Source organism: Ptiloglossa arizonensis, chromosome 3 (genome assembly GCF_051014685.1).
Source record: "Ptiloglossa arizonensis isolate GNS036 chromosome 3, iyPtiAriz1_principal, whole genome shotgun sequence".
Taxonomy (NCBI): Eukaryota; Metazoa; Arthropoda; class Insecta; order Hymenoptera; family Colletidae; genus Ptiloglossa; species Ptiloglossa arizonensis.
In genome coordinates, this window is record NC_135050.1 from 22,329,643 (window position 1) to 22,353,107 (window position 23,465).

The 23,465-nt window shown below is 39.1% G+C and overlaps 2 protein-coding genes and 1 long non-coding RNA gene across 7 annotated transcripts in view; 1 reads left to right on the plus strand and 2 right to left on the minus strand.

The window, feature by feature from the left end:
- The window catches only part of Jar (Myosin heavy chain 95F jaguar), a 17,639-nt gene extending 13,634 nt beyond the window's left edge, over positions 1-4,005 (minus strand). For all 3 annotated transcript variants that reach the window (XM_076307857.1, XM_076307854.1, XM_076307856.1), the window contains exon 1: positions 3,920-4,005. The gene's annotated coding sequence lies outside the window, so the exon portion shown is untranslated. The remainder of the gene's footprint in view (positions 1-3,919) is intronic.
- A 5,177-nt stretch (positions 4,006-9,182) lies between these two features.
- LOC143144584 (zinc transporter ZIP1-like) overlaps positions 9,183-23,465 on the plus strand; it is a 29,099-nt gene continuing 14,816 nt past the window's right edge. Inside the window, exons 1-7 of the mRNA XM_076307157.1 lie at positions 9,183-9,345; positions 19,044-19,294; positions 19,726-19,893; positions 20,089-20,247; positions 20,331-20,492; positions 20,764-20,971; positions 21,741-21,867. Coding sequence (XP_076163272.1) covers positions 19,071-19,294; positions 19,726-19,893; positions 20,089-20,247; positions 20,331-20,492; positions 20,764-20,971; positions 21,741-21,867 — 1,048 coding nt within the window. The 5' untranslated portion in view covers positions 9,183-9,345; positions 19,044-19,070. The remainder of the gene's footprint in view (positions 9,346-19,043; positions 19,295-19,725; positions 19,894-20,088; positions 20,248-20,330; positions 20,493-20,763; positions 20,972-21,740; positions 21,868-23,465) is intronic.
- LOC143144587 (uncharacterized) lies at positions 17,739-23,041 on the minus strand. Of its 3 annotated transcripts, none has more exons than XR_012991455.1 (5): positions 22,261-23,041; positions 21,718-22,098; positions 20,717-21,580; positions 19,016-20,592; positions 17,739-18,923 (listed from the first exon to the last, which is right to left on the minus strand). It is a non-coding gene; the product is annotated as an uncharacterized LOC143144587 (long non-coding RNA). The 3 variants fall into 3 exon arrangements; XR_012991456.1 differs by having other exon boundaries at positions 17,739-18,673; positions 18,752-18,923; positions 20,717-22,098; XR_012991454.1 differs by having other exon boundaries at positions 20,717-22,098.

Consider the following 23,465-nt stretch of genomic DNA (forward strand, 5'->3'; position numbering starts at 1 on the left):
CTGTCTTCTCCCTGGACAAAAAGACAGGATCGAAGGAAAGGGAAATCTCGATACTGGAAATACGACATCGTGGAATCTTCGAGCACTCGTAGATTTCATTTCTCCTTACGACGCAATTCAAATGTATTTCGAAAGTTTACTTTCTACGAATACAAACTCGACGATTTGATAAGTTTTCGCATTCATAATTAAACATTGATCTCAACGTATACTGAGAAATTTCTGGTTAAATATACTCAAGCAAATTTTACTCGTGGCGTTTTCTTTTTTTCTTGTACTGTGAACCATAGTTACGAGTACAAAGTAACGTGCATATTTCGTTCGTTAATGCCATCACGAATCGTGGTATCATCATTTTGCAGGCCATTTAATATTAATTGGAACAACCTTCGCGCGGTCATCGTCATCAACCGCTTTCAGCGATTAGATTAAATCGTGGGATGTGATTTCGAGCGTGCGGTGGCATACTGCGCTATGTAATCACATACATATACGTATACATACACGTGTGCACGAACACAGAGAGGGAAAGGGAGAGGGGCTCGCTACACTTCGATTATAATTTATGAGTTTGTCTCGCGTTGTTTGAAAAATAGTAATTGATCTCGTATGAAAATATGAACATTATTTGGAAAGCTTCTAATTTAAAAAAAGTATTATAACAAAAGGAATGCAACGTCGAATGTCCCAACGACATCTAGGAATCCAAGAAATAAATACAGATTTACTGCAACACTTCTGCCTACGTACGTATCGCTTTGTACTAGTACGAAAACAATGCACGGAGATCCAATCGATAAAGTCGTTTGATCAATAGTCATTTGCATCTCCGGAAGGTCCTCTTGTCGTCCGTGTCGTTCAGTTCGCATCGTTGAGATAATTACAACCGGCGATTGAGACTCCGTTACGTAATCACGGAAAAAGGATCGTTCGCTCCCATATCCGATATCGTGAGACGAGAGAATCATGTTGTCAGTGACTCATGCCACTGCGATCGCTCGACCGAGGATCCCGGGGAATCGTTAGCCTCGACTCGGTGTCACGATTAAGGACACACTACTGACGTTTTGTTCCGTAATTAATTCGTCAGCTGATCGAAACCGGCTTCATTAACAACTCCCACGCGTGTATTTAGAAACCCAACACGATCCTCTTTACGCTCAAATATAAGAAGCGTATAAGTGTACAAATAAAAGATAGATGGCGCGGTACGTTTCTGGGTCACTTCCCAACCAATTACATTAATCCTTTGATACACGGTTTACAAACAACACACCGAGTTCTAAAACCCAGAGCAGAACGATACGTGGAAGGTCGATTGCGTCAAACATTTCGTGCGAATAATAATACTTCAATAAATATTGAGTAATATGATATAACATCATGTATAAATATGAATTATTTGAAAGCTGATAAATACGGACACATGCCAGATCAATTATACGGGTTCTCAATGTTCGGTAAAGACACGTGATCAAACAGAACAGAATTTTGTAACTCGATAACAGAGGCAGGTGTGGTGGAAAAAAATTCATTGTTTCTAAATGAGTGCTTCGTAATCGCAAAGTACACGCATCCTCGCACGTCGGTAGACGAACCCAAACGAGCTTTCATCATGCACGAAGAGACCGGGATTTTTTTCTTTTTTTTTTGTGGCTATCAGATACATATACAGGGAAGGAAGACGCATACGATTCACACGCTAATTCACCGGCACTGGATCGTCCGCTTTCGCGCACTTGTGCACCTTCGTTCCACTCTCCAAATCCTCTTGCAATTGTAAGAAAACTATCGCACGTTTTACATCGTCGTCCGGCGGAACAATAATACAATACGTGCCACACGGTTATTCGTCTGTCATTCTCCCACTTCTATATAACGAGTGTCTCACTTAACGTTGCTAACGCGACTATTTGTTTTTTCACGTACAACTGAAGAGAAAGCTGTTTACTTGGATGACCTTTTATTTGATATTCTACTGTACTATGTAATCTAGACCTAACCCAACTTGTAATATTCAATTTAAAGAACCTTATTCTAACATACATACCTATTTTAGAAAAAGAAAAACCTAATCGACACGAGTGGGACTACTTTATATGTTTATAAGAACATGTATACTAGACGTTATATCCTGTCTTAAAGAAAGCATTTTGTGACGAGAATTCTTTCATCGAATAATGCATAGAAAAGTCGAACACCCTGTATATTGCCTGTTATTATATCATAGCCCCCGATACGTAATGAGTGTTGCCTTCAACAATAATGATCGTCCAAGTAGTGCGTTACACGCGTGTACAGCACACCACCTTCAAAAGTTATATTAATTGATTAGCGATTGACAATGAAATAATAATGAACAGAAGCACGGTGTTTTAAGCAGTGGTTGGTTTTAACTAATAAACGAAGCGTAATACCACGATTAATTGATACTTGTACCGCTACTAGAAACATGATTTAATTAGATATAATTCTTCGCAAGATAAATTGTGGAAAAATAAAGTCATTTAGATGTTAACGGTTTACAAATGTAAGTCGTTCACGCTACGAAAAAACGAAGTATCTGAGACACACGTCTATTCCCTGTTCTCAGGAAAATTTTCACGGACGATGCAAGAAACTGGTGTATATCATGTTCTCCTAACCCAATTAGTATGAGAAACAGCTACAAAGTATTAAAACGTAAAAAGTCATGAGAGGTTATTTAAGTCTCCGCGACTTTAAATAAAAAGTTCTCAATTATTTTGAAATGAATATTTTTCCATTTTTTAAACGAATATTGTCGTAGCAAAATTTGATACACAAACAAATTCAACGTAATAAATTTATAATTTTAAAAAACGAATATTTGCGCTTGAAGATATAACAATATCTACCTCTATGATGTCATCATTTGATACTCGATATCATGGCTATTCATCCTTAATAATTATTTTCATGAAGTAATATTTTCTTTACAATTTTTAACAAGTGTCGTTTAAATAATATAGAACACCCATGTTAGGGTAAAAAAGTTAATTCTGATTTCAAAGCAAAAAATATGAGATGTTTGGACATTAACAATCTACAATTAGTCACCAATGATTCGATATAAGAAGTAAAAAAAAATAAAATTATGAATTTTTTATTTTTTGTAAATATCGGAATGAAAATCAAATCACGTTTGTAGATGGTCTACTTCATGTGCAGCACAGATGAATAAATAACAGTAATAATGATAATGTATGAAACATATGTTGCTGGATTTCAGTCTCTCGTTAACCTTCTATTCGATGTTTTTCGCACGTTGTCTATTTGTAAACATAAACAGGTATATATGCAACGCACCGCGAACGAGCGATGACATTGTTGTCCAATCAACGATTTCCAAATTGATATACAAAGCATAGTAATGAAAATTCGACAATGATTCTTCCACCTGCAATCCCACGATAAAGTTCCACAGTCGAAGCGTAACAAACGTCATCGTTATATCACTACTGTATCTAATATATTTAATATTATCAAACTGAGCGTCACCTTCCTAAATTGCATAATAGTTTCCTATAGTAACCGGTGTACGTCGAAATAAGCATGTACATGAAGGGATGATTACCAACACAAAAGTTGAAATTACAGAAGAAAGATTGTAAATTGTATGGTTATGTACAATTGCGAGCGTTATTCATAAAGAAAATACGAACGAAGAAGTCTACAAGAAACAATTTTTCCGCCTTTTTGGATCACTGTGTCTATACGTGTTTGTACTCAACGAAACGATAATTATCGCAAAGCAAAGAAAAAGCAAAAATACTGACAGGTGAAGAACCTTGGCAAGAATAATATTTAGATCTTTTAAACAGTCGTATAATTGGAAAAGGAACAGGTGCACACGAAGAAAAACGAAAGACGCGTGTGTTAGAAGAACAAAGTTACTCACCGATTAGAAGAACGACAGCCACGACACGATCGGCACCGAGTCCGACATACAACTGGCGCTTCGATGCGTCAGTTCCACAGGATCGGCAAATTTCGTGAGTTTTCGGACATGCCACGCGGCAAATGGCAATCACCTGGCGAATCGCGCGCTGAGAAAATTTGAATGTGATTATTATCGTAACAACAGGTGGTAACAAATTTAAAAACTGACACAATGTGAACTTGTTTGCATAAATTTGTTTACTACGTCAACAAAACGTTATTTGTAATTCTTTAAAATAATTTTCAAATTGTAATCTTAAAAATGTAAAATATTACTCCACAATTTCATTTGTTTAAAAATTGCAAACGTTTCATACCTTGTATGATACGTCCTTAAGCCTCACTTATGTTTCATTATTACTTCGTTCAAGGTTGGAATTTTAAATAAATTACTTCGAATATATTTTAAATGCAAGAGTATAAAGATAACAATGCTGTTCTGACTGTCGTAACTATTTATATAACTCACATAAATATTAATAAGTAGTAACAAGGTAAACATTTCTTTCAATGATAAATTGTTATTCCGAAAGTTAGTCAATAACATAGCGACATCTATAGTAACTCGTATATCGAATTACTGTCGATAAAACAGAATACACACAAGTATCTGCATAAAATCGTGATCGTTTCTTTACTGCACTTCAGTAAAGGTTTTCATCTTCTTATCATAGACAACAAAATTTTAGCGATAGTGGAAAACATGATCACAGATCTGCATTATATACTTTATAATTACAGAAAATTCTTATTTCAAATTAACGCTTTGTAAAATGCACAAACAATTATCTTAGGTTAACGTTTAGAAATTTAATGAACCGGGCACAGTTCATTAACCTCAACGAGTTGTAAACGTTAAGGTATAACCGGTATGTGTCTCGATACACAAGAAACTAATTCCTCATTTTATGACGACATAAAAGCTTCACCGTCATTTCCTTGGACAAAACATCCGCAACTATGTTCACAGACCATTGCATGCCATAAATTTTTGCTGATTCGCAGTTATAGGTATTTCTTCCGGTTTGCGTTTCTCGTAAAAATAACTTTCTCCAACGTTAACTGAGAATCAAATACGAGCAAAATCGAACTCCATGAATTTTATTAATATTTTTAACGAATAATTTGTTTGCAATGATTTTTAAATTATGTGAAAAAAAAATCTCGAGAACTTCTCTAGTAAAATTTTATTTTATTGCAACACTTAAACTACTATATCCTTCAAATTCATCCTCGGTTTGATAAACGTTCGCTTGTTGTACATTCTTATCGTAATGTTAAGAAATAAAGAGAAAAATGTGGAATCTCCTTCATCCTTGGCATTTCATAGAACTCTTTCTCGCGAACCTCCTTCAGTTTCCAATATCCGCAGCAAACACAATTTACTCGAGAAACAAGTGCAAATACCATACTTTCGTTTCCTTTTCGTTTCTCCTATTTTGTCACACGTGCTGGTCGCTCCTACCGTTTTCATTGAATTCTTACAAAACCTTGGAAACATTTCGCAGTGACCGTACCGAAAAGCCACTTTTCCCACGTAATAGAGGGGAACCTTGAAAATACTAATCTGCCCCAATAACAGTAATAGGGATACTGGCTATCACCTAAACGTTGTCGTGGACATTCCCCCCCAACTTTCTAATTGATCAACTGACCCATTACAAACTGCGGTTAGCGATCAGTGAGGAAATGACAATTTAAATAGACGTCGACCAGAAGAGGCGTTTCAATATCAGCGCCTCTACAAATTCCTGATGAAGTTGAAGTCGAATCAAGCTCAATTGGCCACTGGTGGTACTTCTTCCACTCGGTTCATCTGGTTGAGAGATGGAAAACGCCCACGGGTTCGCGCGAACGGGCAAGAGGCTGAGTGGTGGGGGGTAGCTGAAACGGTATGGTGGGGGTAGTCGTTCGGTGGCTCTGAGCGGCCACTTCATTGCGATCGAGCTATAGCATCCGATGCTGGCGAAATATCGAAGTCACTCTCCCGAAAAGGACACGGCGACTATGGAAATGGACTTACGGTCGTGAAACTTCGAACAGTATAAATTGTAACCGGCATCATCTTATTCGCCATTATTCCTTCAGTTCCCGATCCGTGATAATCTTGGATGAAAAATATGCGGCATACATTGTATTTTAGTTTCACTCTTACCTTTTTTATCGTTCGATATCGCCGCTATCGCCGTTCACTTGGAAAGTACTCACACGTACCACATTTTAGTTTCGTTCCCGCCTATTTTATTTCTATTGTCCCGTGTCGCGATGAACGTAGCCAACCGTTTAAAAACTACTCTCACGGAGACCATGTTCTCGTTTCGTTCTCGTCTCCGTTCGTGTTCTGAATACCGTCGCTATCGTCGTCCAATTGGAAAATGTTCGCATGTACCAGATCGTAGATTCGTTCTCGCGTTCGATCCGATTGAAATAAGGTTCGCAGGATGTCTGTATTCCCCGCGCTTTCTCTGTCCTCTTTCCAAGCGCAATTTCTAACGAGCCCATTGGAAGATCGAGTTTACAGAGCTTGCTTCCGTGAACGATGACCTCTACGAGGAAAACTCTTGGGCCTTTACGCGAGGTGCGCTAACAGTGGGAGAAATTCTCCGTCGTGCGTAATCGCACGTACCTGACGAGATTAACGATCCACCGAGCGTGGGTGAGAACTATTTGAATACGCAGGACTCACATCGCGTTTAGATAATCCGTGATGGATCTTCTCATTGCTCATCGGTAATTCCGATGTTAAGCGTCGAGGCAAATTACGCGATTAAACTAGGAATTTTGCAAGTCTATTACCGTTTAATTTACTTTGCGAGAACCTTAGTTATCTTCGCGTACCAAGAAATATAATAATCACACAATCACGAAGGAAGGGTACAATAAAAGCTTGTCGAGTGTCGATTTGACGTCAACGTTTCGAAGTTTTATTGTCCATCACTGGACATTGAAAAAAACGATATAAGAACGATAACGAAGGAGAAAATTAGTTGCAAATTGGTTATTAAATTCATCGAAAGTAATTCTTCATCGTCTATTATATTTGAAATTCTCATCGAGAGATTTTATACACTTACGATTTTAATGAACGAATTGTCGATAATCATCGTGTTATCTCGACGTATTTTTCCTCGATTGACACCTACGTAAATACGTACATATTGAAAATATTTTCCCTCGACGGGTATTCGCGAACAAATTTTCAAACTTCGCGAAACGAACGAAATGTTAATCGAGTCGAGAGATTTTAACAGAAGACAAGTATAATATAACCGGTCTAAGTCTTTGTCGAAAGTTTAATGACAAGGTTACGATAAAAGTTAGCGGGTTTCTCGAAAGCGATTAGGGCTTTCTAAACGTTACATTTGATAATCGCCCGCAGCGGGGAGATTCCTGCTGCGTTTGCTTCTTTCTCCCCCCTCCCCCTTTTTCTTCTCGTTCGCTGCTGCATTTCGAGCGCGATATTGCATTTCCTGCGTGTCAACGATACGCGTTCGCTCCAACGAATAAAATTGCTAGACACTCGAAGAAAAGGATGGTAGATGACAACCTCTGGTTCTTAATCGTCGAGAGAACTTGGATTGATCTCGTTGGATCGTCTCAAACGGCTCGCGTGACGAAAGAATTATACGTTTAATTGCACGACCCGGATAAAACCTACCGTCGAAGAATTGAATAAACCACTGCGAAACTATTGGACACCAGAGCGCTGTTCTTCGTGCACCCGTATGCAAATAAATTCTGTGTAAATACAGCTGAGAAACATTTAGAGGTACTCGACGCGTGTATGCTTCATTTCGTTCGTATTTATTATTTCGTTTTCAACGCGTATATTCTAGACACTGTGGATATGCAAAACGTGTACAGAGAAAATTTATAGAGATAAAATCGATTTCTTTCGGCCGTGCAGAAAAACGCGTATCCCCGTTAAACACGATGTCAGCGTGGAAAAGCTCCGATCGTTTTAAAATCTCGTTAACATCTCGTCTCTTTCGTTCGTCACGGTTGATCTTAGATATTCCAGTGCTCGTTGCGTTTTCCAATTGTTACGCTGATTAGTCACGAGAATGAACGTATCTAACCGGCGTAATAACGTTACGAGTATGTACCAGTTAAATCGTGGAAAAAAATACAATATTGCAGAAATCACCTGTACGCTCGCGAATATATCACGGCGGGAAACAAACGTACATTCACGAGTAATACATTAATCGTGTTCGATGTTCACGGATCGGTTGCTTTGGTGTTACGTCGATACGGTACACGTTCGAATCGTGCTTTCGTTTGGCGATGAGGACTGACGCAAGAACGATCGTCAAGGAACGAACAAATCGAAAAACGACCGAATCGAAGCTATAACAGCTGATCCTGAAATCACCTTGGCGGATTACGTAATTAAACGAATAAAAGGAGAGGCGCAGTAGAAACGGAGAAGATGGGACGGGACGAACGCGACTTCGGCGCGAACACGATGATGGATATTGAAACATAAAATTTATGCTAACGATACCACGTGATTGACACATTGACAGGTAACGTTTAACGTGGACACGTGTAAACTGTATTACAGGGACGAGCAGATTTTTATTCGAATAATAAACGACAAGCGAAAACTATTTATTTTGTTTATTCGTTCGTACGGTTCTCGTTTGTGAGATACTCGACCTAAGTGCGTTCCTCGGGTCCTTCTTGACCCGTCGTATGTATGCAACACATAGCTTTTCTCTGATCAAGGTTGACACAACAGACGAGACTGTTTCCGCATTTCTCTACTCTTTTTATTAGGGAATTAAAAATAAATTAAGATACCACACAATAGACGAGACTGTTCCTATCTTTCCTTAGTCTTTTCAGAATTATAAATACAAAAGTTTCGTTCGAGATATTTTTTAGCCAAAGTGTACAATCGAACAGAACGCATCGAGGTTAATTTTATAATTCAAATTCTAATTATTCTACGACGAGGAATAATCGATGGAGAAATTTGTTTACCTTTTATTCCTCGGAAATTTCATCTCGATCAAAACATTGCCCAATTCGAGACGGGAACCACATTGTTTACGGATACCTCAGGGTCGCACGCGCGGCCAGGGTGAATCGTCGAGCGAACCCATCCCCAGGATTCCCCGTCACGGAAAGAAGGCGTGCATACATACATAATGGGCGAGGGAATCCCGATAAACAGGTACGAAAGTTTCCTCCACCGCCACTAGTTACTCTCTCTTGCAACGTTACTGTATTCTTCATTCACTCATCCGACTCAGTGCGCTGTGGTTCGTCGCGACCGGTGCCTTCGCGAATCGTTCGGGCTTCGTTCCTCGTCGGAGTTCGCCCTGTGATAACTAAATAACGAGACGTGAGAGGACACACTTCGCCATTCTCTAAACGGTACATACACGTTCGAAAAATTTATTTTAAATACACCACGTTCGAAATTTATTTCAAAGACACCGCTTCGAAATTTATTTCCAATACACCACGTTCGGAATTTATTTCAAATACACCACGTTGGAAATTTATTTTAAATAGATCACGTTCGAAATTTATGTTAAATATATTACGTTTGAAATTCATTTTAAATAGATTTCGTTCAAAATTTATTTCAAATACACCACGTTTGAAATTTAATTCAAATACACCACGTTCGAAATTTATTTCAAATAGATTACGTTCGAAATTTATTTTAAGTACACAACGTTCGAAATTTATTTTAAGTACACAACGTTCGAAATTGATTTCAAATACACCACGTTCGAAATTTATTTTAAGTACACAACGTTCGAAATTTATTTTAAGTACACAACGTTCGAAATTGATTTCAAATACACCACGTTCGAAATTTATTTTAAATACACCACGTTCGGGTACACCGGATTCGAAGTTTATTTTAAACACACCGTGTCGTTCGAACAGTGTCAATACCTACGCACTTTATTGCAACGCGTCGAACGACGCCGAAGGAAGATATTCGTTCGTAACGTTCTCAAATTGATGAGAACTCGCGCGTGACAATGTTTTCAATCGTCCCGACTCGATCATCGTTGCAGTTACACGGTAGCAAATGCTGTATTTAATACTCGAACGCGTATTAAACGCATTAAACGATCGTCGAAGTGAAACGTTCGCGGTTCGTTGACGGTAGTGTTTTTCTTCCCCTCGAATTAAGTTCTCTCGGTGTTTCGAACCTCGCGTATTGTGAATCCATCCGTAATTGTACCTCGTGTATTGAAATTATCATCTCTCTGGGATGATCTCATTGTATTTCTCTATATTGCTCCGATACTGCATCGTCGAGTTGTGTTCTTAAACGATAATCGATGCTGTTGTGGAAGTGACGAAGTTTTAAGCCGCATTAAGAGATAATTAACGCGACGGAGAAATATTTGTTAACTCTGGTTAAATCTACCTAGTCCTTAAGAATGGTGTTTTGATTCTCGCGCCTTGGAATATATATTCAACGAGTATATTCCAGAATTAACTCATCGAACTGGTTGACCGTCTAAAACCGCCTCCGTGCTGTTGGCGAGTCGGTGATTCGAATTGCATCTAAAATCGTAGATCTCTAATCAACGATAGATATCGATCAACGCTGGATAAGAACGCGATTACATCAAAGGGATCTATTTCGTGTATTGAAATTATCATCCTTCAAGTAGTGGATTGCATAATGTTTCTTCTACGACACTGGAGTATTGTTCAACTGAAAATCGTCTCCAAGGGCACCACGATACGTATGGTGGTAATAGTTTCCTTGTAGGTGAAGTAATAAGGGAAACTCGAAGGTCAACTTTATTTCTTTTTTTTTTTTTCAAGGTAAATTAAATATTCAATTCTTTTGACAGAAATTTGTAGCGATGAATTTTCAAAACGAAGGTGTTACCTACAACGGTTCATAACTTTGAAAGGGGCATGGTGGTGGTGTTGGTGGTTTTCTCGTAATGGAAACTTAAACGAGATTCGAAGATTCACTCCGTTTATTTAGCAATGCGCAGTTCTTTTATCAAAATTCTACACGGTAATAAATTTCCAAAACGAAGGTATTAGGTACACGTGACTCAACGGTAAGAGATATTCTCTGGTATTTTCGGTTATTCTCAGACGGTTGAAGCATTGAAATTGTGTTCTTTGAATTGCTACGTCGAGTTTATATTTCGAACGGGCAATGTTTTAACGCTGCCTTTTTTTCTTTTTTTTTTTAACAAGACGCGACTCGACGCTTCTTTCCTCAAAATAAATTCTTAAAAATAACATCACTGACATCGTATTGAACAAATATTATTATTATTTAAATCAGCAAAAATATTACGTGGGTTTGTACTAATCGGAGACAATTATTGCGATAATCCATTCTTACGTACACAAGAACTCACGAATGACAGTATTACTAATCATCGTGGGAAACCGTCGATGCAATTGCATAGTGAAAATCCTTCTCCGCTTGCAAATTATCGGAATTAAATACGTCACTCGGGTTTTCATTAGACGTGTTTTCAAGCGACGGCCGTTTATCTTCTTGATGAATTTGTTTTAGAATTAACTCATCGAATCTAAGCTGGACTATCTAGAAACTTTGCTGTTCGAAAGTCGGTGGCTTAGAACTGATGCAAAAACTGGATGTATTCAGATAACGATCGATACTGATCAATGCCGAGCAGAAACAGAAATAAAACAGCTTCCTGTTCCGAAATTACCCTTGGAACGGTGCATCGTGTACATCGTTTCTTTTGTGCAACTTGTATCCCATACAACTGCAATACAAACCGCTTCGTAAAATTCTCAAATCTGTAACAAATCGCATACGACGATATTCTTAACCACCTCGAACAGTCATCGACTCTGTTAAGTGGTACAAATGAGAAACCTTCGATTTATCTTCAAAGACACTCGAAGACTATTGCGGCAAAACAAGTACAGTCTTTTGTCGTGTTTTTAAATTTGAAGTCGATATATCTTTTTCCTTGTCGTAAACCTTGCATGTTAGATTTCCACGGTTACCGCGATCCACGATATCGACGCTCCTATTCGGAATTCGATCATCAATTACTTACAGCTATTGAAATTTTATCGTTTAATCGATTACCATCTAATTGTTGCAAAATGTTTTGCAATAGACGTTCCATTAACGAGATGGTTTAACAAAGCTTAAAAAGGCTTAAAAGTATCTTCGTCTTTTTCGAACCAAAAAGTGGATATCAATTGTATTCATTTTTACAAAGAAACTGCAAAGTGTTTTAATCGATAATTTCGCTTACATATTTATACGTCTCTGAAGTGGATGTACAAATTTTGGCATAACTTATTTTTTCGAGAAAAACGCGTTTAAAGTTTACCGTACATTTTCCACAGTCACACTTGCAAAATTTCGTTACCTACGTTAATCAACAATACCGGGGTCGTAAAATGATCCTTGATTTACAGTCAAAAACGTACAATTACGCGCATAAATACAAAATGCTTTTCGTACCCTTGGATTAGAATTATAAAATTCAATAAACCTAGGAACCAACCAGAGACATATATAATATTTGTACGCTTGCAGAAGGTGCAAAAAATAAAATATTCAATTTATCACTCAGAAGTAACGAATACCACCTGAACGATAAACCGCACAGTTAGTATCGAAATATAAGCATTTATTTTACCGGTCTGGGACAGTTGAAACGCAAACGCAACTTCGTAATATTTTCGCAATAACTCCAAACTTAAATATTAGCTCTTGGTCGTGTTTTCGTCGCAAGCTAGTTTCCCGATTGAATTCCTCTCTCACGATTGTTTACGTCTAATGTTCGTCGTTTACGACCAATTAACGGACTCTCCTCGTTCGATCTTCAACCTCGACAATCGTCTCGAAAACGCATCCGTTGTTAACCGTTTCGACGACAGTACTGTTTCATTAGGTTGCCGCAACGAACCGTTAAGACGAACGACTTCGAAAAGAATAATAGGAAACGTCTGCTTCCGTCATCGTCGAACAGGTACAGGGTGTAAAAAAAGAAACTCGACAGTCGATACTCTCGAGTGAATGAATCTACGCGGTTAGATCCGCGGAGAACTGTTCGGAAACTTTCCAGAGAAACATCATTTCGATTCGGAGAAATTTCGTGCGAAATTCTTTTTATTATTTCTACACTCGTCTCGATAAGAATACGAAAAGTTAAACAAAAAAAAGAAAAAAAAACTACGTTTCGTACGAATCATTTTCTCGCGAAACATCGTCCAAGTTTCGACCAATTGTATCGCGCTCCCCCCTCTCCGACTTTCATTACCACGTGTCGCTAGCGTCACCTCCCTTTGCGCGACTGCAATGTTTTCATCGCGTACACGCGAAGTGTATCGGGGCCTCGCGTGAGAGCAAACAGCGGAGTGGGGGAAACGCCCCGCCCCTAGAAGCAACTCTCGCCGTCCGATTGGCCAAAACTTTGACGATCTTTTGCGAGAAACCGAACCGTTCGCGGCGCACGGTTCCTTCGGAACTTTTTCTCCTCTCGTCCGATAGAACGCGTAAAAAATATCGAACAATGATTCTACTCAGAATTTTAAGGTGAATCTCGCGGCACCTCGAACCAAACCCGGTTATTCCGAGAACGCAGATCTGTCTCTGGAAGAGATGGTCGGTGGGCTTTTTTTTTTACACCCTGTACGCGTCACAGCTCAGAGAGAAAGGGACGCCAGGTGTACAAATTACCGGGAAAAACGCTGGAACTCGTTACTGTTCGAATCGATTTTTTGGACGATTATACCGGCCCGAAACAGGTTTCGCGGACACGTTTACAGCCGGTGGACACGGTCGCTGGTCAACCAGTGATCCCAGATCCTTCGATCAGAGTTGTCAAAACGTACGGATCCAGTTCGATCGATCTAGAAGCGTAATTGGCACGAGGCGAATTTCAGAGAGGATACGTTCCATTTGCTCGATACTCCGCGGGGTGATTCTTTTCTTTTTTTTTTTTATATAATTTTTCGCTCGTTTGCAACCGAAATTTCAACGGCGACCGTATTTTCAATGTTCACGGATCAGTGTTTTGTGTTTACGTTGCTCGAAACAAATTTGCCGTCACTGAGATAAGACACTTAAATACTTAAATTCACGCGCGAAAATTACAGAGAACTTACAGCCAGAGTCTACGTACATGTGTCCAATGCGAGGAGAAAAACTTAGAGTAAATAAAAACTGAACGCGGTTGTGCGCGGTATTGCTGACGTTTACGAAAATAATTGAAAATTAATATAACGAAGGGAAGAATCGTGGGAAATTTTAACGTATTACTTGTGTTTACAATTTTCTTATTCTTTCGAGATATTTTTAACGTTTATCGTTACTAAATTTACTATACCTGTAGGATCATCGAGACTCTCGTAACTGTCGCGCGATATCACAAATTTGTAACGAGCACGTAGACTTTTGTTACGGATTGTAGATTCATTGACTCGGTTCTCCCGGTGAACACAATATGTATCTTACTGTGCACGCGGTGTTTGTGATGTTTGAAAACATCACGGTGACGTTCGAACTATGGAAACACAGCGGGTCTAACAATGAGAATGATTAGGAAGCTACGAAATCGTTCATTCAAATTACGCTAACGCGCGCGTATGTACGATCGGTACGGTAAAAATTATCAACTGGAAAATACGCGTTCAAATAGACCTTGGGTAAATATCGATAAAAAAAAAAAAAAAAAAAAAGAATGGTGACAACATCGCGAATGCAAATATTGACCGTGAAAAGAATATCAAAAGGAAACGTAACGACGCAATAATTTCGTAATACGAATCCGGACGTAGACACAACGCGAAAATTATTTAACTTCGAAACAAATAACAAACTTCGCGTTAATTGCACGCGATAATAAACAGAGAGTGTTCCCGCCCCGAAAAGTAATTCGATCTGAGAATAGGTGATTTCGAAATGATATCGAAACGATAGAATAGAAATTTTCCTAAAGGCGCTTCGTTTACAGGAAAATTGAACCGTTTGAGGTATGCGTACATTCGACCCAAAATTCGAGTTTAATGAATTTGTTCACGTTCACCGTGTACCCGTTTCTCCTTTACTGCAGTACACACAATGTGTAATAATAATGTGTCATCAGGAATATTGTTTTATTACGATTGACGTTACGTTTCCCGTATAAATACTTACCGAGGGATCTGCAAAGATCAAATATACTAATCGAGCAAGAACGCGCGCAGCTCGCGCGTATTTACAGACCCAATTTTACCGAAACGGATAAATAAATATGGTAACAAATTTTTTTCAATTACAATCTGCTTCGCGTGTTCGGACCAGCGATTTTTTCCAATTTGAACGCTCGATGATGTTCACGATGCATCGAGCAATTTTGAGTGATTTCTGGTTCATCAAAAATAGAAAAAAATCGCTCTTACGAAAACAAATCGGGTCGCGGGAATACATTGGGTTGTTCGGAAAGTCGTTTCGTATTTTCGGTGAAAATGAAACACGATTCTTTTAGAGTGTACAAATGTTTTATTAAATTATACATTCTCCATTTTGGAAAACGAAATCAATTTCCGAACAACCCAATGGAATTTATTACACCGTTCAATTTGTACCCCTTTGCTTCTATCTTCGACAAAACGTAAGTTACGACCCGTCCCAATTACTAGATACGCAAAATTTTCATCGTTTCGTTTCGTTAAACTAGGAACGTACCCGACGTCGAATTTTAGCGATCACTGTCGATGTCCAGCGAGGAGGAGATTGCGATCAATCGAATGCAATGACTTCAGACGTTGTAGTTTACCTTGGGGTAAACGCAGAAGTCATTTTTCCCCTCTTTGTTCTCTCGTCGCCGAAGGGGCATAGCAAGCATACTTTCACCGCACTTCAGCCTATGGTACTACGTAGTACCATCCGTTTCAGGCTCTCGTTCGCGCTGGTCCCGGTTTTAACGACCATTCCGGTCGATTGGTGTTGGTCGGAGGCAAATGAAAAATGTGAAACGGCAAAGGAGCGGCGCCATTGTATACCGAGCGATTTTAATTTCAAAAGGAAAACTATTTTGGTTCCGTCGAGTAAACGGGACTCGCGTCGTACGGGTCCCTAATGGAAACACGATAAATGGAAACGTGCCTTTCGAAACCTTCGCGGAACGCAACTTACGGTTCCAATATCGCGGTTAACGCGCGTATTTGCGCAATTTTTACGATCCGTTGTAAAGTCTTCCGTGCAGATGCATCGATATAATTCGCAACGAGAATACACATTTTTTCTTTACGTATGATTCACTGCTGTGAACGCGTTCCGTGGAGAGAACTTCACAAAATGGTATTTAATTGTCGAACGAAAATGCACACTCTCCCGTGTTCCTTCAATCGTCACTACGGTTTCGTCGATCTCGATTAACCGACGAAAATTGGAAGATCCGAAATGCGGTTCTGTCAAAGACTCGAAGTACGTCACGATGCGATCGATTGTCGTCATTGACGTTTCAAAGAATTGTACAATCTCTAACGATTATCGTAATTGTTAATATTTGATTTATTTTTCTTAAGAAAGATTAGAATCATCGAAGCCCCCGAACCGCCACCAAACTGGCCGGCTTTGAAATTTCCTGTTTGCTTGTTTATCATCGAATTCCTAATCAAATATTGCACAAAAATCTGAATACGTTCTCAACGATGAAAACGTATCGGTGGAAGATAAGACTCCTCAACGGAACCAACGGAACGCCTACGAATTTTAACCAATCATTGTCGAGATTAGTGAAATGCTTATCTCGGGAGATAAATGAAAATAAAACGGTTACCTCCTGGTGATTGATTAACAGGATACGATCTTACCGGCTTATCTATTAAATTCTATGGAAAAACAAATACATCGGTTTAAATATTCTTTCAATTGGCGATAATTTGTTAATACTATTTAAAAAAACACATTCACGGTGGCAGACATTGATGTTCCACGTTGAATGTTTTTCTAATATTTCGTCGGCAATATTCGCCCAGATACCCGAACGATTCCATCGTTTTATTCTTTTCCCAAAAGATGGCTATCGTGCTTTCTATGTACTTGCTCATCCGTAGCCACGTGTAATACCTATATCTGTTCTTTCGAGAAAGCACGGAGAGATACCGATAGTCTTCATTCTCGCCGGAAATCCAACTTATTGTAACGGATCTTATCGCAAAGGCGACCGACGATTTCGATGATCACAAAAGACTACATGGACGCTACGCGCAGGCTCTTTATAATATATATACGCTCTGCTGGAAAATATAGGGGACTAGTAGTGCGTCCACTCTCACGGTTATACTTACCTGACATCTGAAGTATATTTGGCTGGATGATAGCAAGCTAGACGAACAGGTGTCGCGATATATTAACGCCGCTACGTTCAGACATTCGCTAATTTCAAATTACGGTGAGTTGGTAACAACGTACACAGAATTTACCATGGGAACCTGACCGACTAAGGGATAATGCGCAAACATTAACAACCGTCTCTTGTGCGAACGAATATGTAATACCGATAGAGAGAAACTTGTAACGTTTTCAATTGGAAATATCGAGATTGAAATTTGTTAGAAAGAATTATGATTAGAAATTAGTCATGGCGTATCGGTCGTTAAGAATATTTTTGCTGAATACATTCGTAACGTGGAATACACTTTATCTTGGCAATGAAACTCAAGTTGTGTTAATTTTATTTAATCCCGGTGATAATTCAATAACTGTCAGTATGAATCGGTCTAAATCGAGGGACACAAAACGAAGCAAAAGCAAACATAAAATTATAAAACGGTCACATAACTCACTCGAAGAATAAAAGAAGGTCTATTTTGTTTTCTTTCTTTTAACATTATCAAATTTTACAATACTTAAAATTAATTCGATAAAAAATAATTTTTAATACTACGGATTTTTCTATGTAACTGTAAATTGGAATGTGCTGTGAGGGAAGCCTGGACGTTTCATCTATTATTGAATTTATCCCCAGATACGTCGCGTTCGATTTATCTATTCCAGATTGCGAAATGTTCACACTCGTATCAAACTCTAAACTAATTTCAAGTGGCACATAATCATCATTTGATTCAATACCTTGATATTGATTATTCACAGACACTTTCAGCGTTTTGTAGACACCAAAAATTAATTTTTCACTTTCATCGATCGATTTGTGTCAAATTAAATGATTGTCATTGAGAAAACAACTAATACAAAAAAATACTAATACACGATAAAATAATGGAATTTGAATATACATATTTGTATATATATTCATTACTTCTATTATTATAACAAATTCATCAGTTATTATTATTAGTATTATAATATTGCGTTTCAAAAAAAATAATTATCTAACGCAAACCTGTAACTCCTAACCTCGAAAATGCTAATAACTAAGCTTAGTGTTCGTGTTACGTTTGTCACGACTAATAAAAACGTTTTAATATTTTTGAAATATACATTTCAAAGGTCACAAGATAGGGATTATATGAAATTAGAACATATACGATACGAACTGAATACGATGCTTTTTTATAGGTGAAATATTTGCAAACGTTTAACGGTGTTGAAATTTCGAACTTCTGCCTCGTTCATACCGTCAACAAGTTGTTTTTGCGTTTATTTCGTGAAAGCGGCGATAATGTCGCTCGTGTATCGGCGCGATAATACAAACAGTTAATTTTATAACGGTCAATTGAGTAAAGTCTCGAGTAGATCGATAAAACGCGTATCAGATGTTACCTAGATAAAAAAGAAACCTTCGTTAGCGAGAACAATGTATTTACAATGTATAAACTATAATGAAAGTCACATTCACACCGATTGTTACCGACGTACGAAGAAATTAGTCTTGTTTGTTCATTTTATTTGTTTAAACATATATATGTGAAAAATATATTTGAATGTAAATAAAGAAACGTAGAATTCCTTAAACCGATTTAAGCCAGCTAGATTTTTAATTTTATCTTTCTTACCATATCAATCAGTATTTCTGTAAAAAAGGAACAAGTGTAATAATTGTTGTAGAACGTAAACCATCGTCTAAAATGCTACGTTAGAATTTATAACGGTATTGGCACATACAAATTATATGTTCATTCATTCTTTACAGGATATTTCGACCGTCGATACGGGAACAATGTCTCCATTAGAAGATAACCCGCTCATGCAGAGACTGATGATCGCCAGGCATGCGCATCACGAAGAGGATGAGCACCAGGAGGGCGTGAACACGTCGAGCGTATTAATTGCAAAAGGTGTCACTATGATCATCTTATGCGTAGTCAGCACGTGCATGGGCATTCTACCGATGCAAATGGCGAAGTGTTTGAAATGGAACACCGCTGGCGTGACAAATCCTAGGTAACAATATTTCCATCGGTTTCTCTTCGTTCGTTTTCCTCTGGCATAACAGAAAACTTTCAAACTCTATTCACTGAGAATATGGCGGATTCCGAACCACCGAAGACAACGTTAATCCTTTTACTTCTTTGTCACTATTAATCCTCCTATGATAATATCATTAACGTCAGATGTGAAATTTGTGGATTCCCTCGGATCAAGTTGATAACCCAATTAAATGTGGGTCGGGTTGTACATGTTAGAAACAAACACCTTTAACTCGAGATTTACAAACTATATTATCAGCGTGACGATCGTAATGCACTCGGTTTGTTTGGTGTCGTAACGGTTTCAGAGACGACCCCCGTGACGTAATCTCGTATTACGAAAACGTAGCGTGGCGCGGGTCGATAAACTAGCCGGTGCACTGAACATTTATGTCGTTATGGTAGGTCGACGAAACTGGTGAGTCTGCTTCTCGGTTTCGGCGGTGGCGTGCTATTCTGTACGACGTTTCTACATCTACTGCCGGAAGTAAAGGAAGGGATAGACGATCTTACCCATGATGGAAAACTTCCTACGCTCAGCTTTTCGTTGGCCGAGACACTTACTTGTACCGGGTGAGTGAAATTCAAGTTGTATCTTTCGTTTTGATAATCTAACGATAATGTACACTTATCTATTTTCGTGCTCGAGAAACATCCACGTTAAGTGTTTAAATTTTAATATCCAGGAGATCAATGTATCGTATGAACATTATCGATCAAGTCACACGGATAAGTAATTCACGGAACGACCGCATTTTTTTTGTTTAGATTTTTCATCATGTACTTGGTCGAAGAATCAGTGCACACGCATTTAAGGAAAAAGCAGGCCCAAAGGGTCAGTTCTCAGAAAGACGTCAATCGGAGTACGAACGAGTTGGTCGAGAATGGGCAAACAGTACCGAATTGCGTCAGTGGGCATTCCCACTTGTAAGAACGACTATGTTTATCATTAATACGCAACTCGATGCTATGTAAATTATGCGGAATTAACTGTATATTTGTTGTTGCAGTAACGGCCACGGCCATTCGCATCACCTGCCGGTTATTATGGATGAGAAAGACGACTTTGTCATAAGCTCGCTGAGAGGATTGTTAATAGTTCTTGGTTTATCCGTGCACGAATTATTCGAAGGACTCGCCATCGGGCTAGAAAGTTCAGCCACTTACGTCTGGTACGTTCGATCAACGATGACGTGTAATTTAACTACGTGCATGTTAATATTTTCATTCTACAATTATTATTATTGCGTAAGTCATCTCGATCCTTTTACTCTAGAATGTTCAATATTTATACCGAATCGTATACAACTGGAATAATATTCGCTTATCGTATTCTACAATCTTATACGTTCCACCTTGTTTCTTATACTGTTAATACAATGTATTATACACTCACCACTCTTGTAACGCGTAGACGAATAAAACCGATAATTTCACTTCCAGGTACATGTTCGCGGCGGTGGCAGCTCATAAATTCGTCATAGCGTTCTGCATTGGCGTGGAGCTAATAGCTTCCAAAACCAGGTGGTATCTTTCGGTCATCTACGTCTGCACGTTCGCGGTTGTTTCTCCTTTAGGAATCGCCACAGGAATGTTCCTCGTTGGCGGCGAAAGCGCTGCTGCCGGTGGCATACTTCCGGTGTTGCTGCAGGTACGCTCAACGCTTCTCGATTTCGAATTTTTTACGATCTTCCAGTCGGTTTAACACTGCGGAATAAATTTACCCATTTTCACACTAAATCGAGCGAAAAATACTGTCGCATAAAAATAAATAATAAACCCCAGTCGTTTTCCCGCGTATACAGATGGCAGCAGCAACCACGGTGCACTGGAACGATTTTCTTGTGCGAAAATAAATAAAAAAATGTAAAGTAAATTTCTTTCCCCGCGAAGTTTGATTTTCAAAAAAATTCGATTTCGATGATGCGTTTAAATATGACGCGTACACTTAATAATCATCCGTCTTCGTTGCACGTAAAGTTGTTCACGAACGAACAATTAAATAAAATACGTACACGCTTGACGTAATAAGAAATTTTAGCCAAGCTGGAAGAGCAAGTTACAGTTCTGTGCCGTTATCGATCTAACCTAGATAAACAAAATAATCTCACTGCACTTGATCTTCGCTCGTAGGGTCACGTTTTCAAAGTAGTTTTTCCCAAGACCCGAGTATCGTGCAATTTGTTCCATATTTTCCATTTAATCTCCCTCGAGAAATCGTAGCGTACGTGTTCGAAACACGGTTTTATCGTTACACTTTCTAAAATAACAATCGATATTGTATACGAAAGGGATGTCGATCGATTCGTTTTCGTTAAATTAGAAAGCGTGGCGTTATAAATTTCGCGGTAGCGGTTAATTAAACCGCGATACGTATTAAACCTGCGGGGAAAAAACCTTATGTGTATTTCGCGTTACAGGGACTGGCGTCCGGCACTCTGCTGTACGTTGTCTTCTTCGAGATACTCCAAGAGCACAGAAGCGGTCTCAAACAGTACCTATCCATTCTCGTCGGTTTCGTCGTGATGTTCGGTTTGCAGCTGCTGAGTAAGTACAAAACTTGTTCACCGATAACGTTTAAGTTTCCTCGTAACGCAAACTTATATACAGCTGACGAGGCGCGACTTCGAAGTGAAAATAACGAATGGCCCATTTCGGCACAACCTAGGTCCAATATCGATCACGTTCAAAGTAACCTTGTCTTTCTGCAAACTAGTCACATACAAGGTGTTCCATTTATCACGAACACCTTGAGTAACTTCGTCGTCTTCTTCGGTGCTGAAACACGTGAGATTGCAAACAGGCATCGTTGTTTACTCAAACGACGCACGAAGTGATTCTAATTAATATTCGTAGTTAAATTAATATTAATATTCGAACTCGATCGGTTCGAATTTTCGTTTACTATGTGGAAAGTGATTCGTCCGCGAAGATACTAACATTCTAACGATGCAAGAAGTATAGATTTCTACGGTCGTCAGACATCTACAATCGATGTATTGATACAGATGTTCAAGTTAATTGCTTCCAGTTATTTCTGCATTGAAAATTTTCTTTTATGCCCTCCCCCTCTCCTAGGGGTCACGCTCTCCTCCTACCAGAGGTTGCGCTCTTCACTTTCAGAAACTCTGTCGCAATATTAATACAAACCGATGTTCGAGTTATCCAACAGTACGAAGTTCTAAAATTAAATACACGCACGGAAGTATCGAAATGAAATACTTGTACAGAAGTATTAAAATTCTTCTTCCACGGTCCCCTCTACCAGAGATCACGCTCTCCTCTGCTGGCGATCGCGCTCCCCACTTTGGAGAACACTGTCGCGAACGGTTGGACCGAAGTTGCGCTAAAAGCAACGAAGATATTCAAGATGTTCGCCGTAAATGGAATACCCACCGATAGACCACGCTGGAACGTAGGTCGATAGGGGGTGTTCGTCGCTCGAGTGTCGTTCGTAAACACGAGGATAACAGTTTCTCTTTCGTTCGAATTACAATGTAGACGTCGGGGCGTAACGAGCAAGAGGAGCGACTAATCTCGCGATTAAAGCGTCGTTCACTCGTTGATCGAAGTTCTCTCTCTCTCTCTGTCTGTCTCTGCGCAGACAACGAGCGAAACAAACGCGTTACGGTAAATTAAAATAAATTACGCGATTGCGTGCCAGCGAGGCGCGAAGAGTGCGATAATCCGTGGACTCGAGATCGAACGAAAATTATTACTGGTTCGCTTTGTGCGTATCGATTGCCAAGTGGTCAATAGTCGTTTATCGACGGTCCGTAGCGCACGATTCGAGGGCTAACGGCGACGAAAAAAATAATAAATAGATTCGCGTCGGGGTCAACGATCAGGATGACGTGGCGGACGAGGGAACGCGGGAAAAATTCTTCGTAGATAGTGGAAATTATTGAAAGACCACGGACGAGTACACCGAATTAATCTCCGTAGTCACGATCGTTCGCGCATGAATCGAAACGATGACCAATAATCACCGACAACAAGGAAGCCCGATTTCTTGCACGCGCTTAACCCGCGTTCGAGCAAACGTTTATCGCCGGCGCAATTAACAGTGGAATTTATTGGAATGTTTGCCGCGACAAAGTAACTCGTGACGTTTGTCACGCGATCGATGATCGACGATCGAATCG